This window comes from Hypomesus transpacificus, chromosome 23 (genome assembly GCF_021917145.1).
Source record: "Hypomesus transpacificus isolate Combined female chromosome 23, fHypTra1, whole genome shotgun sequence".
Lineage (NCBI taxonomy): Eukaryota > Metazoa > Chordata > Actinopteri > Osmeriformes > Osmeridae > Hypomesus > Hypomesus transpacificus.
In genome coordinates, this window is record NC_061082.1 from 21,407,863 (window position 1) to 21,424,786 (window position 16,924).

General features: G+C 49.7%; 1 protein-coding gene across 5 annotated transcripts in view; it reads left to right on the top strand.

Annotated features, from left to right (window-relative positions):
• The window catches only part of LOC124484881 (protocadherin alpha-C2-like), a 33,661-nt gene extending 17,888 nt beyond the window's left edge, over positions 1 to 15,773 (top strand). For 4 of the 5 annotated variants that reach the window (XM_047045972.1, XM_047045974.1, XM_047045973.1 and 1 more), the window contains exons 2-4: positions 8,519 to 8,577; positions 10,739 to 10,824; positions 15,143 to 15,773. In XM_047045972.1, coding sequence (XP_046901928.1) covers positions 8,519 to 8,577; positions 10,739 to 10,824; positions 15,143 to 15,450 — 453 coding nt within the window. In that variant the 3' untranslated portion in view covers positions 15,451 to 15,773. Of the gene's footprint in view, positions 1 to 1,761; positions 5,881 to 8,518; positions 8,578 to 10,738; positions 10,825 to 15,142 lie in introns of those variants that run through there. The other variant, XM_047045969.1, reaches the window with a different exon arrangement.
• Positions 15,774 to 16,924: the final 1,151 nt, after the last annotated feature.

Genomic DNA, 16,924 nt, shown 5'->3' on the forward strand with positions numbered 1-16,924 from the left:
GAGAGAGAGAGAGAGAGAGAGAGAGAGAGAGAGAGAGAGAGAGAGAGAGAGAGAGAGAGAGAGAGAGAGAGAGAGAGACTTCAGTGATGTTTGTGTCTTTGGATGTCCTTGCTAAGTGCACTGTTACACTGTGTTCTGCCCCACTGTGTTGGGGCTGTGTAAGACGCTGTGTTAGAGGATGTGTTTGGGGTTTGTATTTGGGGGTGTATACGAGGCTATGTTGGGGCTATTGCAGGGGTTGTGTTGGGGCTATGGCAGGGGTTGTGTTGGGGTTATTGCAGGGGTTGTGTTGGGGCTATTGCAGGGGTTGTGTTGGAGCTATGGCAGGGGTTGTGTTGGGGCTATTGCAGGGGTTGTGTTGGGGCTGTTGCAGGGGTTGTGTTGGGGTTATTGCAGGGGTTGTGTTGGGGCTATTGCAGGGGTTGTGTTGGGGCTGTTGCAGGGGTTGTGTTGGGGTTATTGCAGGGGTTGTGTTGGGGCTATTGCAGGGGTTGTGTTGGGGCTATTGCAGGGGTTGTGTTTTGGCTGCTCTCTCAGATGACTGCATCTTAACTGGAATGCGGAGATTTACATAAGCAAGGTCAGGGCCAGGACAGATGGTGTTGTATTTAATTTGGACTTTTACTGGATGATTTTAGAAAATATTTTTTGACTCAATGTAGCTGACAAATTTCTGATATAAACGATAAAAATAGACCAAATTCCCTAAAGCACCAAATGTTTCTCTCTCTTTTCGCTCCCACATACACACACACGCATACAAAGACACTTAAACACACATTTCTATTTTAGGCTTCACTTTGTACAAGATACAGTGTACTGTATATTTTGGCGATCTCTGGAGAGATGTTCCCCTGCTGATTGTAAGTTAACTTGGCACACATTTGAAGTTGCTCAAGACCAAAAACACAACAGAACAATTATACTTGTTTTCTTTGTCTTAGATACACACTCTCTCACTTTCTCTCACTCTCTTTCACTTTCTCCATTTTTCTGTCCCCCCCTTTCTTTTTTATACCTTTTGCATTCTCAGACGGTTTGCTTCAAGGTCCAAGATTCAAAAATACTTTATGATGATAGAAAAGTCCGCTTCAGTAATGGACTTACAAGCACTGATTTAGAGCAGCGGTTCCACCTCAGTGGGAACGTGTGTGTTTACAGAGACGGCTTTATCAGGACCCGCCAGGGGACCGCAGAACCTAGACAACAGATGGGACAGCATCATGATGTATTCATTAGAACCTCTAAGTGACTAGTGTTTTTAACAGAACCAGCAAGGACACTCAATGTGCTTGCTCGAAGCTGGTTTACCCAGGTGAGAGAAGATGGGCTTCTTAGTCAAGTAGATTAGGATCGATGTGCTTTGTGATGCAGGTCAGATTAATGACTAGCACAACACAGAAAATGAACAGTTATTTGTTCCAGCAGATATTTAAGATTCCATCCCGGGATGGTTTATGAACTTTACTGACAGGAAAAATGACAGGTGAATGTGTAACTATCATTTCAATAAATTTATTAGGATAGATGTGCAGTTTATTTGCGATCTTTATTATTTTTTTAATGTGCATGCTAAATGTAGTGTAAGCATGCCAGTGGGTTCCTGCAGGGAATAGTGCGATGCGGATGTGGATGTTGGCTGCTCAGTGAATCACTAGTCTGCAGTCTCCTGCTTCCTGCTCTGGCTCTGGCTCTGTCTCTCTCTGTCTCTCTGTGTGTGTGTGTGTGTGTGTGTGTGTGTGTGTGTGTGTGTGTGTGTGTGTGTATGTGTGTGTGTGTGTGTGTGTAAAGCCATTATCAGGCAAAATTTATTCTGATTGATCTCACTGCTGGCCACTCAAATTACAAAGGGGGGCTGACATCATTCTGCTGATGTAGCAGAAGCTACATCACATGACCTTTGTAACCTGATCTCTCCTGGTGTGTAATGACCTTGGGTACCAAAAGACCCAAAATGTGGCTCCTGCCCATTCCTTCTCTTCGCCTTGAATCAGAGGGAGGATCCGGCAACAGGTAGGTTACCCGTGGTAAATATCAGTTTTAATTGTCATCAGTGTGAACTCATTCTGAATACACTATGACATCCATTTCAGCGTGACAGACAAAGTTGGTCCAATTTTGTTGACGGATGCACAGAGCGCACGCCACAGGCATGCACGGCCTAGTGACCAAGCACTGGCTGTCTCAATCTTACATGTTGACCGACGATGATGACGAGGGTGATGATGATCGGGGTCATGTGGGACACTGAGGTGAACCGAATGGGTAATTGGGTTGTTACGGTAATGTAAGGAAGCACGTCTGCTCTTGCGCTTATCAGTGGCACGCAGAGCGGATGAGACGTCTGGTTTCACGGGGCCACCACGGGCGTCTTTAGATGTGGTTATTTGAGCTGACACATGGGGGTCTCGCGCTGACACGGTCCCTGTGTCAGAGCAGGCTTTGAATGTCGGGGCAACGCGCGCCATCGGCCTGCGTTCGTGCCCTGGCCACATGTGGAGGCGCAGTGAGTGTATAGGCTATGCTCGATTTGCGGAGTTGCTAGGGGAAGGAAGCCGAAACAAAAGGATATTAAAATTAAATCGCCAGAAGAAAGCAGACGTGCCTTGTTTGCAAAATCAATAGTACATTTCTCTGCGGGGGTTTCGCAGTTTTGTAGTTGTAAAATAGAAGAACCTTTCATTAAAAAACTGAATATCTGATAAGGAAAGAGGAGTATCAACATGACATTATTATTAGGTGTCCTATCAATTTCATTCAAATTATTGGTTGAATAAACCAAAGATTGTTTCGCATCCTTCTGGCCGTTTTCCAACGCACAGCACTATGTATGTGTGAGTGAGAGAGAGAGATATCCATAGGTTGCAACCGCTCGAAAAAGGTGTCGGTTTTGTGAGGTTGTTCATTCACTCTGTGCTGAAATACGGCCAGCCTTCTTAAACACCCCTTCCGCCGCTCGGCACCGACACCATTACACAGAGAGAGACAGAGAAATGAAGGGAAGGAGAGAAGGGAGGGATGTGGAGGGGGCGGTGGCGCCAGTGGGGACTGAGACGAGGAGAGCGAGCGTGTGCGCGCACGAGTGAGATGCGCAGCACCAGTGGTAGGGAAACACACCCGCCAGCCGCGCGCGGAGGAGAGAAAAAAAGGCTGCACGGACAAAGGAAACATGGATGCAATAGAAGGGTATACCTTCAAACAAATAACGGAATGGATCTGCCGCTCCTCGTGCATCTCAAAACCAACCAATTAGCCTATTTTAATGCGGTGGTGGGAGGCAAGATTCTGCAAGCTAAAAAGGCGGAAAGCTTTGTTTAATCCGTCTGCGGATCATATGAGCTTGCGATGGCTGTTACAAGGATATGTCAGAGTTTAGGGAACAACGTGCCTCTATTTTGTGTTGTATTTTTCTTATTTTGTGGCCTTTCATTTGGACAATTACGTTACACCATTTCTGAGGAATTAGAAAATGGAGCGCTGGTTGGTGATCTCGTGCAGGACCTGGGGTTGGATATCCGAACGCTCTTCACCCGAAAGATAAAGGTAACATCCAACAGCGGTAAGCGATATGTGGATGTCAACCCCAAAAACGGAAAATTACTTGTTAATGACAGGATCGACAGAGAGACTCTGTGTGATTTGAGCAACACCTGTTTTTTAAATTTTGAGGTGCTTGTTGAAAACCCCTCGGAGGTGCACAATGTCGAGGTGGAGATTGTGGATGCCAATGACAATGCGCCGCAGTTCCCTAGAGACGAATACCAACTGGAAATTAAAGAATCGGTGTTACCAGGGTCTCGTTTTCCCATTGAAACTGCACAGGATCCGGACATGGGATCGAATTCTATTCGTCAGTATCGACTCAGCCCAAACGAACATTTTATACTGGATTCCAACAAACCCTTGCCGAACAGCAAACACATCGAGCTCGTGCTTAAAAAGCCCCTTGATCGTGAACAGACACCTTACCACCAATTCATTTTGACTGCTGTGGACGGTGGAACACCAGCAAAAACCGGTACGTCTAAAATCAACGTGCGAGTCGAGGATGCAAACGATAACGTCCCCTCGTTCGACAGCTCTGTTTACAAGGTGAAATTATATGAAAACTCCCCGAAAGACACGCTGGTCATCAAGTTGAACGCCACGGACCTGGACGAGGGCACCAACGGAGAGGTGTACTACTCTTTCGGTAGCTACACCAACGAGAGAGTCAGGCAGATGTTCTCCATGGACACCAACACAGGCGAAATCAGAGTGAAGCGCAACGTGGACTACGAAGAGACGAACACGTACGAGATGTACATTCAGGCCATGGATAAGGGCCCCGGGGCAGTGGCCGCCCACTGTAAGGTGGTGGTGGAAGTGGTGGACGTGAACGACAACGTCCCAGAGATCGTGTTGTCGTCTCTGTCCAGCCCGGTGAGGGAAGACGCCCGGGCTGACACGGTTGTAGCCCTGATCAGCGTGACCGACAAGGACTCCGGGCCTAACAAACAGGTGAGCCTGGAAATCCCCCCCGGCCTGCCTTTCAAGATCAAGTCCTTCAGGAACTACTACATGCTCGTCACCTCCGCCTTCCTGGACCGCGAGACCGTCGCCGCCTACAACGTCACGCTCAGCGCCACGGACGCCGGCACCCCGCCCCTCTCCTCCCAGAAGACGATCCAGGTGGATGTGGCCGACGTGAACGACAACCCGCCGCGCTTCGAGCAGACGTCCTACACGGTGTACGTGACGGAGAACAACGCTCCCGGCGCCTCGCTGTGCACGGTCAAGGCACAGGACTCAGACGTCAACGAGAACGCTCGCATCACCTACACGGTCCTCAACGACAACAATCACGGCATCCCCGTCACGTCGTACGTGTCCGTGAAGGCCGACACGGGCGAGGCGTACGCCCTGCGCGCCTTCGACTACGAGTCTCTCAGGGAGTTTCACTTCCAGGTCAAAGCTCAGGACGGGGGAATCCCGCCTCTCAGTCGCGTGGCCACTGTTTATATCTACATCATGGACCAGAACGACCACGTCCCTGAGATCGTCAATCCCCGGGGCAACGGCACGCGCGCCATCGAGACGGTGCTGAAGAACGCAGAGCCGGGCGCCCTGGTGACCAAGGTGGTGGCGTACGACGCGGACGCGGGACCCAACGCCTGGCTGGTGTACGTGCTTGATCAGGCGTCAGACCTGGACCTGTTCAAGGTGCACGAGCACACCGGGGAGATCCGAACCACGCGCCGCGTCCTGGAGGAAAACTCCACCTCCTTCAGCCTGACCGTGCTGGTCCGCGACCACGGCCAGCCGGTGCTCTCCTCCACCGCTACCATCAACGTAGCCGTCATGGAGGTCCTCCCCAAGATGACCCCTGACCCCAAGAGGGTGATCCGACCCCACAGCACGCTGCTTTTCTCCAACGTGACACTCTACCTGATCGTGGCACTTAGCGCCACCACCTTCGTGTTCCTGGTCACGGTGGTCGTCCTGGCGATCGTGCGTTGCCACGCCTACTGCACTCAGCCGGGCTCCTGCTCCCCGTGCTGCGTATCGCAGAAGCCCCCTCCTGACGGTGGCGCCAGCTGCATCGCGGCCAGCGGGGGAGGGGGTGGCGGGGGCGGGCCGCAACCCAACAACAACGTGGTCCTGCGGAGAGACCTCAAAGTGGAGCCGCACTACATTGAGGTGCGAGGCAACGGCTCGCTGACCAAAACGTACTGCTACAAGACTTGTCTGACCGCCACGTCGGGCAGCGACACCTTCATGTTCTACAACACGGGCCGGCCGATGAGCGGGACCTGGGGCTCCGAGCGTTTCTTCACCGGCGGCAGCGGCTTCGTACGGAGGCTGAGCATGCCCGACGCCTCCCTGCAAGTCTGTCCAGAGGTGTGTCGCTTTTCTCTCCTAACCCCCTTACTTCTGCAAACACTACCGCAGACCAACACCATCTCACGCCATCTCGTCATGAAAACATGTGCACTGTGTTTGTTGCAGCGGGTGTTCGGCGTTAGTTTCTACCCAGTTCTGTAACATCCCGTTATTTTAGGCTACAGCATACGCTTTGAGTAGCAGTGTATCTTCAAGGGAAAATTAATCTTTCTCTCTCGTCGTACTGTGCCTTCGTTTTGTCGGCGGTACAATCGGAAAGCGTGTCGGCTTTGACAAGTTCCTTTGATGACCCTGTCCGAGGAGTGTTTAGGAGCCTGCTCCCCTTTCTGTTCTTGTCCCAGTGGAATCCGCGCGTCTCTTCCATCCTGCTCAGCAGTCACACTGCATTACCGTCAGACCCCGGAACTTTCTGGAGTCCTGGCGTATTTCTGATGATTCAGGAATTTGTCCAAGAGTTTGATGTTGTCATCACACAGTCACATCGGAGCAGGGCTGGTCGCTTGTGCGCTCTCTGTCCGAGCGGGTTTGTCTTCGTTGTCACATCTCAACGTCTCAGGGAGAGGACCCGCTTTTTCCGCGCTGGTCCGCAGTAGATGTATCCCATTGTATTATTTTGCACTGGTGTGTATGTGTGTGCTTGACTGTGTGGTGTGTGTGTATGTTTTGACTTTTTTTTCATGTCTGCCCTTGAATAGCTACTGTGTCTTTCAGCTGTATTTCCCTGGTGTCTCCTTAGCAGAGTCCCTCCAGTACAGCAGTGTTTTGCCCTGGGAAAGCGCTGGCATTCATGTTAGATCAGGACTTGGCAAGTCAAGGCTGAGTGCTACAGGAAACGATTAACAAAAAAACCCAGTGTAGTAAAATGTGAGGAATGGAAATGTAGTCCTAAATGATGTTGGTGCAGAGATGGAACTTGTCCTCCACGGAGTGTTTTACCACTTTAGCTGGTCTGTTGTTCACCTTAGTGTCTCATTATCATCTCAATGGGAGACAGGAGCTCACCGATTTATCACCTGCTAACTGAGATGTGTTTACTTAACGATCCGGCTAGTAAATACAGACCTGTTCTTTGACTCTGACCACCCAATACCAGAGAAATTCACACTTTTGATCCTTGATCTTTTACTGCAAATCCTAACGCTAAATCGACCAGTTGTGCACTGCTCTGGATAAAAGCGCCTGCTACATGAATGAAATGTTAATGTGGTTTAATGTTCCTGGAGAGAATTTCACTGCTCCGTAGGGGCCTCTTTCATACCCATATGTGTCCCATATTTCGACTGCGTTTTAATGCCTGTTTACTATTTGTTGTATTTTCTGCGCTTGTTTAATTCCCGTGAACTCATGCTTACTCCAACGAGTGGAGATCTGGGTCGGACTCTCTGATAGGCTCACCTTCAAAAGGATGACTTCCTGATGCATCACTGTAGGGGCCTGATTGGTCGACGGCCAGGGAGGTGTTGTCACAACGTCGTTTACAGGTCACAGGGGTCTCCTAGAAGGAGGGGGATGGTGTCTGGGCGTGGGTGATGGTGGCCATGGTAACAGTCCATCCCAGCAGCCAGTGAGTGGTCCAGGAGTAATAAACAGAGCCTGGAGAAGATAACAGTAACAGTGGAAATCAGATTAACCTCCAGACCCTGTTTCTCTGCCCCACAAATTAGATTTACTCAGACAGGCTGTGTCTCAGGGCAGAAGATCTCCCCCCTGGATAGAGCTGATTAAAGAACACATTTCCGTGAACTCATGCTTACTCCAATGAGTGGAGATCTGGGTTGGACGGTCTGATAGGCTCGCCTTCAAAAGGATGACTTCCTGATCCATCACTGTAGGGGGCTGATTGGTTGACGGTCAGGGCGTACCATCAGTAATTGGAGCGTTTACTTCAGTTGAAGCTCTGGTGCGCAGATCAAGGGCTCGGACCACCTTTCCTCCCATGGAACTGGTCACAGATCTTACCCATGTTACCTACAACTCCTATCAATACCAACACCAGAGCTCTCTGAGGTTGCGCCACTTGCTGTGATGTGAAAATTGACTGCAGTGCAGGTGTAGACGACTGCGGACCCACTCTCCATCCCAGTCCTAACGTGAACAGGGGTGCAAAGGATGTGGTTGCCGTGGTTACGTAGGCTCTGTCTGATTGGATTACCCTTAAAGCCCAGCTGCAGTGTGACTGATGAGGCAGTGATTTAGCTGAGCGTTACAGTACAGGGAGCAACAGCCCTCTAGAGTCTACCACACTTCACAGTTTCATCAAAACCAACACCCCTACACTCCTACACACACACACATACTCCTACACAAGCATTCACAATATCACAGAAGGCATCAATCAGTGTGTTGTTCAATGTCATTGTTGTGATAAAGGGTGTGTGTGTGTGACACTGTCTCAAGGAACTGCAGTGCTCCTATCAGGATGCATAGCTGGGATGTGCCCCATGATTAATTTATGGGGCCATATCTGGCATGAGCTCAATGCATGAGATCAAACTAACCTCTCTGTCTCTTTCTACCATTCTCTTTCTTTCTCTCTCTCTCTCTCTCTCTCTCTCTCTCTCTCTCTCTCTCTCTCTCTCTCTCTCTCTCTCCCTCCCTCCATCCCTCTCTCTCTCCCTCTCTTTTCTCTTCACAGCCAAAAGCCCCAAATGCTGACTGGCGATACTCTGCATCTTTGAGGGCAGGCATGCAGAGGTAAGCGCTTCATCCTTTCCACCCTCTCATGACCTCTGACCTTGACACAAGGAGACCTGAGACACAGCCCTGGATTGTCCGAGGGATGTGTTAGCTTCAGGCACACACACACACACTGTGTTTCAAACTCACTCTCTGTCAAACACACACACATTCACTGTCTCACACAGAGACACTGTCTCACTGTCTCCTGACTGAGCAGATCTGTAGTGCTCGACAGCCCCGATGCTCTGCAGTGCGATAGTGTATGTAGGTCATCTATAGTGTATATGGGTCATCTCCTTTACCAGCCTCTCCCTGTCACCACACACACACACACACAGTCCTTCAGCAGTAGCTGTGAAGGACAAACGAGCTGATGAACTAAGTATGGGCTTGCTCAGTTACAGATCATCACACACACACACACACACACACGCACAGTGCAGGCAGGGCAGCAGACCGTTTCTTCATTTAGACAGATGTGTTAATCAGCGAGCCCTCAGGCCCTGGCCTGGCCTGGGTGGGTGAGGGTGTGAACGTACGCTGCAGAGGACGTGTTAGATGAATAACAGCCAGGCTGTGAAAACGGATGAAGATTCTCCTGCAGGGCCGGAGGTTTTCTCGCTCATGCTTCCTTGCTTGATGAGGTCTGCGTCGTCGTGTGAAGACGTCCTCCAGCCCCGTGCTGTTGAGCAGAAGAACATGTTGACAGATTTATGTTTTGCCTTTCACTTTTGGCGAACAGACGCTTTTATCTGAAGCGACATGCAAGTAGAACATGTAGAAAGTTCACCTGAGAATGAAGGATGGAAAGTGCATGGTCGTAATAATATTGTGGTGGTAAGAGTTAAGGAAAGTAAAACCCTACGTCAACCACATTCACATTTATTAATTTATCAGAAGCTTTCATCAAAAGCGACTTCCAAGAAAGAGCATTCGACGTGCAGAGAAAGGACACCGTGTAATGGGTGTAGAGTGATGGTTTGATGGTCTGTTGTGTAAACACGGTTTATCACAAATCATTTACAACCACCCTATCATTTGTTGCTGCTCTGTTTAAGATGGCAGTACCTGTAACACACACACACACAAACACACACACACACAGGCTCACACACTCAATCACTCACTCGCCACTGACCCACATTCTAAATCCAGACACCAGTTCTGGCCTCATTCCACCCAATCGCACTGCACCCACTACACATCGCACCATCTGTACACTTTTTCCAACACATTCTCTTAACTTCCCCCTCTCCTGTATAACACACAGATCGCACCCCCAACCCATTTACCCAAATAAATATCATTCTGGAGCAGGCATACAGCCAAACACACACACACACACAGGTGTGTGTCTCTTTTTGTCTGAGCTCTCAACTCTCTTTAAGACTGTTTCATCCGTACAAATACGCAAATACTCAATACAACACATCCTGGGAAGGTCCCTTCTCCTGAATGCTCTCCAGTTTCAACGTGTCTGAGTCTGGAACTAATGACAGGGAATTAGAAAGCACAAATAAATGGGCCGATTAATAATTGATTGTCATTCATAGGAGTTTTCTAAGAGTGTATAAATAGTGTAGTTTGTTCCACTTCCTTTCCCTGTGGTGTCATTCTAGCTTATTTCTCCCTCTCTGGTTGTGTCCCAAGTCATTACCTCTGTCGCCTCGCCTCCCGGTGAACACACGTCATAGAGGGTGAAGTTAGGCAACAAACAAACCACTATTACCATCAGCAACTCAACGCCGTCTTACAGTAAATACTGTAGACCAAGGAATTCCTTCATTCCCTTTGAAACACGCACACACACAAACACACTCAGGAAGTCAGGTTGGACAACTTCATGTTTTCTAATCACTCCCAGCTAACAGCGGAGTCACATGAGAAACATCCACTAAATTAGCTGCCGCCTGGTTTTCTTAATAAAGACCTGTTAAAAGCTGTCTGACATCCTGGTGGGATTAATCAGAGCTGTGGATGAGGAGGTGTGTCTGCAGTCCACATCTCAGATACCTGACGTGTGGAAAGTAACAACAACTACATTTGGAAATGTTTAAGGTCGATTGACTTCAAAACGATCAAAGCTGTCAGCCAAACAGGATGTGTTATTTGACCACAGTGGCTTTTAAACGCATGTTTGTCTGGGTGTCTGATGAGAGCCGCTGTGTGTTCTCAGCTCGGTCCACATGGAGGAGTCGTCGGTGATGCAGGGAGCTCAGGGCATGCTGGTCCAGAACTGGCCCACCGTGTCCAGCGCTGCAGGTGAGGGTGTGTGGCTGTGTGTGTGTGTGTGGGGTTAGGTCTGTGGTGTGGGGGGGGGTCTATCAGTGTTTGTTCTGAAAGCACTCGCAAAGGACAGCAAATAAACAGGAATCATTTGGGTTCTACTGTAAACATGCATGTGGCCTTTAACAATCCCCCCTCAGTCCTCTTCACACGGGGTAACACTGCAACAGCCAGGCCTCCAGAGGCAGGCTTCTGGAGATACTGGACACAGGCCAGTAGCACAGTCTTCCAGGAGAGGAGCCAGCAAGAAACACACAGCCAGATATGGGCCATAGTATCTATATGGAGCACATTTGAATGAACTTGGTTGGTGAACAGCATGAACTCTCCGTTGAGATGGGTTTGCTCGTGGAGTACAGTTATTTTGAGCAGTGCTGCCTACTGGAAATAGAGTTAAGATAAAAAGGTTAATCCCTACTGCATGTTCAGTATTCGAGAATTTACCTTTGAAGATTATTAGAAATCAGACTCTGTACAAGGAGAATCAGTGAAGAGAGAGAGGGGGGGGGGGGTGATATAGACAGAGAGAGAGCAAGAGGGAGAAGGAGAGAGAGACATGGAGAGAAAAAGAGTGAGAAAGAAAGAAAAAAGCAAGAGATATAGCCAGAGTGAGAAAGAGATAGTGAGAGAGATATAGACAGAGAGTGAGAAAGAGAGAGACAGTGGGATGTGATGCTAGCTGACTGCTATGCTCTTGTGGTGTTCCGAGGTTGTGTCAGAATGCCTGGGCGGCGGTTGGCTCTTCCTGTCAGTCGCCGTCCCCCCCCCCCCCCTACCTTTCCCCCCTGCTGTCAGTGCAGGAGATCACATCGATTTCCTGTCCAAGCAGGGGAGCAGGAGCACAGGTGTGGGCCCACAGGGTGGGGGATTGAGGTAGCGTCACTGGGACACACTATCAAGTGTTTTTGTGTGTCAGTATGTGTGTGTGTGCAGAGAAGTTGGGTTACCAGGGGTAGACCGACAGAGGCGGAAAGGAAAGAGAGAGAGAGATGGAGATAGAGAGAGAGAGAGATGGAGATAGAGAGAGAGAGAGAGGGAGGGAGAGAGAGAGAGAGAGATGGAGATAGAGAGGGAGAGAGAGGGAGGGAGAGAGAGAGAGATGGAGATAGAGAGGGAGAGAGAGAGAGAGAGGGAGAGAGAGATGGAGATAGAGAGGGAGAGAGAGAGGGAGAGACAGAGATGGAGATAGAGAGAGAGAGACAGAGAGAGAGAGATGGAGATGGAGAGAGGGAGGGAGGGAGAGAGAGAGAGGGAGAGAGAGAGAGACAGAGAGAGAGAGATGGAGAGAGAGAGAGAGAGACAGAGAGAGAGAGATGGAGATAGGGAGAGGGAGAGAGAGAGAGAGAGGGAGAGAGAGATGGAGATAGAAAGCTAGAAGGCGTGCATCATCTCTATTGATTTTTCTACCTGACTGCAGTTTTGTGGAGCGGATGGAAAACTTCCACTCTCTGCTTGAGAGAATCCAATACAGTCTGGAGGCATAGAACACACAGAAAGCACTGCAGGGAAGGGTTCCGAGCAGGAGGGCAGTCTCTTGCTGGGTTAGGAGTGGCTCTCTGGCCAATATGGTGCAGGGGAGGCAGTTATGAGGCAGGTGTACTATCTCTGTTCAATGTGGTGCAGGGGAGGCAGTTATGAGGCAGGGGTACAGTAACAGATGTGAGACTTAGTGAGTGAACATGCTGGTTCAGGTGGATCTTTACCAATTCTATTTTGCACGGGTTATCGTGACACAGTTTATTTTCAATTGGTGTTGATATCCTCTTAACCTTGAGAGAGAGAGAGAGATCTTGTCATATTTAGCTTGATTGAGGAGAGAGAAGGACAGGGAAGGATAGGGATGATGGAGGAGGAGGAGGAGAGATCTGGGGGGGATGGAGGAACTGAGAGGTTCAGGAATGGCAGTGGCCCTGCGGTAAGTGTTGTTGCTAGGGAACGCCATGTGACTTGTTGCCAAGCAACGCTGTCTAACTGAGAGATTGCTGCAGCACCGCTGCCCTCCATCAGCAGGGAGTGGGCGAAGGCAGTTTCCACGGCAACCATTTATACCCCGAATAGATGATTAGGGTAAAGGAAAAATGCTGGGGTGGGGATGGGGATGGGGGTGTGGGGGGGGGGAGGGGAGGGAGGGGGGTAATGTCTACAGAAGGAAAGGTGAACAGAGTGTAGAGGAGGGGAGAAAGAGCTAAGCAGGGATGTGAAGAGAACAAGTTGGTGATTGGAGAGTGATAAGTACTCAACTAGCCTGCAGATTTTCGCCCACAGAATATATTCTGCATATAAAACATAAACATATTCAGCACAAGGATCGTGAATAAGTGTGACTCTTTCTGTAGGTCAGCAGGTAACATATTTACAGCTCAAGAGGGATGTCTTAGTTTGGATATGAAATAATGTACATAGAATGTAGAACGCTGGGTTGTGAAACAAGGTTAGAACCACCCAGACATCTGGCTACCATGGAAACCTTGTGACAGAAATCCAGGGTAACCTGCTTACAAGCGGCTCCAGAGTGTGGCATTATGGGATGTTAGCAGGCAGAAATGTGTTATAATCAGGGTAGGGGATGGGGGTGGGGGGGTGAGCAGTAAGTAACTCTGCTTATTTGGAGAGAGCACAAAGGCAGTGGGGTTGCTGCCACTGTCGTAACCCCTCCTCTGGGCACCCTGCTGAGACTTCCACTCTCAAACACCACCGCAGCGCAGAGGCGTTTAGTCAAACCAAACGGCTCTCTCTCCCCTCGCACACTACAGACGGATAGGCAGATGAGAAGGCTGAGAGGGAGAGGGAGAGGGAGAGGGAGAGGGAGAGGGAGAGGGAGAGGGAGAGGGAGAGGGAGAGGGAGAGGGAGAGGGAGAGGGAGAGGGAGAGGGAGAGGGAGTTATTGGTGAACGGAAGGACAACGCACAATATGATTAGAGGAAAGGCACAAAATGATTAAAGAGGTGTGTGTTGATTAATTGTAAACATCACCTTAATCTGTTGAGGGTGGGGGGTAGAGATGTGAGCTCAAATTAAAAAACTTAATTTACTTAACGTAATTAGCTTGATTAAGAAACTAAATGTAGAAGTTTACAGATGAAAAGCATTTCCCACACACACTCAGTGCAGGGAACTGCTTCCTCCCCGGACCTGTGAAAGCTGTGCCTTCCTACTGCAGTATAGCTGACCTTCCCAGCCTTCCTGCACCCATCCTGGTTCAGAGAGCCAACTAAGGCCTTGCCCTCTTTCTGAACCGTATGAAATGTGTTACATGACTGATGGTTTTTCTCCATCAGGACTGGGTAGAAGCCCGTTGAGGCCTTGTCGGCCATTTCATAATGAAGCTACACATCAAAAACAATCTGGAAAAGCCTTTCCAGGGCTGGAGCTAAATAAAAGGAGGGGGGGGGAAAGTAGGTCAGACTGGGGAGGTACCGAAGTACCGGGACTGAGAGGGCTGAGAGGGCTGGTCCGGCCCAGCTAGCAGGGCTTCACCTCCCACATTTTTGTTTTTCTCTCGCTTTCTCTTTCTCTCTCACTCTCACTCTGTCTCTCTCCCTCTGTCTCTTTCTTGATCTCTCTGTTTTATACTCTCTCTTACTCTCTCTCTGTCACTCTGTCTGACTTTCTCTCTCACTCCTTTTCTCTCTTTTGTACCCTGCATATACGCATCTCTTCAAATCCCCGGGCCTGTAGCACCTTCTCTTCCAGTTTGATCTTCCCTATTCTCCATCCCTGTCACCTTCCTTCACTCCCGTGATTTCGAGATTTCTCTGACTCCATCTAGTGCTGTTGGGAGTAGGTCAGCAATAGGGTTTTACTGTTCCTGTCATCTAAAAAAACTGCACATTCCTGCTGCAGAGAGATGTTAGACCTCCTAGCCCCTCGGTTCTAAGAGGGCACCCGTCTCAGACTGGCTGTGTTCCCGGCAGGTCCTGTCTGCAGCCCTGGATCCTTTCCAGCTGCACCGACGTGCCTCTGACTCCAACATTTAGTACCGCTTTGCCGGCTTCGCAAAGACTCGCAGTGAATTTATTTAGCACCTACTGGGAGGTGACAGAAAGCATGATGAACATTTGGGGGCAATAAATAAAAAAATGACACTTTTGTTCTATTTTTCTCCCTCTTTTTCTCTCGGATCCTTTCCCCTGTCTATCCCTCTTCTCATCTCTCTCTCCCCCCCCTCTCTCTCTCTCTCTCTCTCTCTCTCTCTCTCTCTCCCCCCTCTCTCTCTCTCTCCCCCCCCCCCCCCTCTCTCTTTCTCTCTCTCTCTCTCTCTCTCTCTCTCTCTCTCTCTCTCTGCCCCTTGTAGATGGGGAGGGGGGTGAGCTGTCCCCCCCGGTGGGTGCAGGCATCGACAGTAACAGCTGGCACTTCCGCTACGGAGCAGGACCGGGCTACGGACCCCCCCATGCCCTGAAACCTGGAGAGATCCCCCCTGAAGCCTTCATCATCCCCGGCTCCCCCGCCATCATCTCCATACGCCAAGACCCCGGAGCCGCCGACGACAAGAGCGACTTCATCACCTTCGGCAAGAAGGAGGAAGCCAAGAAGAAGAAGAAGAAGAAGAAGGAGAAGAAAGACAAGAAGGATAAAGGGAAGGATGACGGGGAGGAGTAGAGGAGAGTGGAGTGAAGGGGTGGTGGGTGGGGGGGTTATAAAACGGAGCTACCAACAAAAGTCCAAACGACAGAGCCCCGAAAAAGCCAAATGTATATTTTAGGAGCAGGGAGGCCTCCCTGTGGTGTTTCTGCATATGTAAGTGTCCCCAGGCCAGCATAGCTACCATTAACCCAGCTCTGTCCTCTGTACGGCATGTAAACATGCCACACTAGCCTTTTCTGGCAGTGTGGCCTTGTCTGGCTCTGACTACCCCTGAGGCTTGGGGAGCTTGCTAATAGCTCTCTCTAGTCAGCCATTTGCTGAATGGAAAAGGAAGAAAACGGCGGTTCCAAATGTATCAACGAAAAAAGAGAATATTATTTAACGTCAATATTACTGCCCTGCTTGTACAGAAAATATAGAAAGTGAGATTTCTGACACACCATCACTTTGAAATGGTGAATCAAATGCACAGCTTAATCTCCCCTGCCTCTAGCTTCCCCCTTCCTTCCTCTGCCTCTCCCTGCCTCTATCGTCCCCCTACCTCCTTCCTCTGCCTCCCTCTTCTGCCCCAACAGAGGCACTGATCTTGTTCTGGCCAGCCCATGTTGGCATCCCTGTATTAAATTTGCCCCGGCCTCCTCTGACGTCCTGATTGGAGGGCTGGAGGAGCTTACTCTCACTAAATTACACACAGGCTTCACAGGGACATGGATGCCTTGATGATTTTTTAAAAATACATATAAAATAATATAAAAAGAAAAAAGTGACAAAACACCTTATATGTTTGTGCGTGTGCAGAGTACAGCAAGCTGGCTGGAGATCAGGTGTGGTAGACATTAGGCTGTGGACACTCTGTGTGTCTGAAACAGAAGGTAACACCTACTGTCACAGTCGGCAGGGCAAAGCACAGTGACAGGGCAGAGGAACCGGGCACCACAGACTGAGAAAACACACAAACACACACAAACTCACTCACACACAGTCAACCAGGCCGTACCAGCACACTCATCTAGATATCTGCTTCAGTTCCAAGACAGAGGCCTACATTGACAGCTTCTGCCCTGGTAGTGTGTAATATATGGCAAGAATGTAGCTTGTTGCTTCATTTCTGTTCAAGCCCCACCCTCCCCTCTCCCCCCGCTTCTGTCGTTGAATGTTCAAAAGGCCAGCCCTTCCCTGATGCTTCAACTGCTTTGGCGCTTGTCGTCTTCGCTCGCTCGCACTGCGTGACCTCTGTATCCACCACTGACCAGGGGGGGGGGGTCTTCCCAAAGTAACTCTGGTAACCAGTCCCTATGTCGACCCTGCAACTGTACTGTTATCCTGGTGTCACCGACACCCACAGAGACACACAGACGAACACGTCTTCAGTTAGCTTTAACTAAGCCTCGGGACTGAGGTCAATGGCTCCCCAATCTTTTCTCTGAGTGTGTTTTGCGGTAATGTCCTTCGCAAGTTCCCACGTCACATCACCGGGATTCCCGAAATA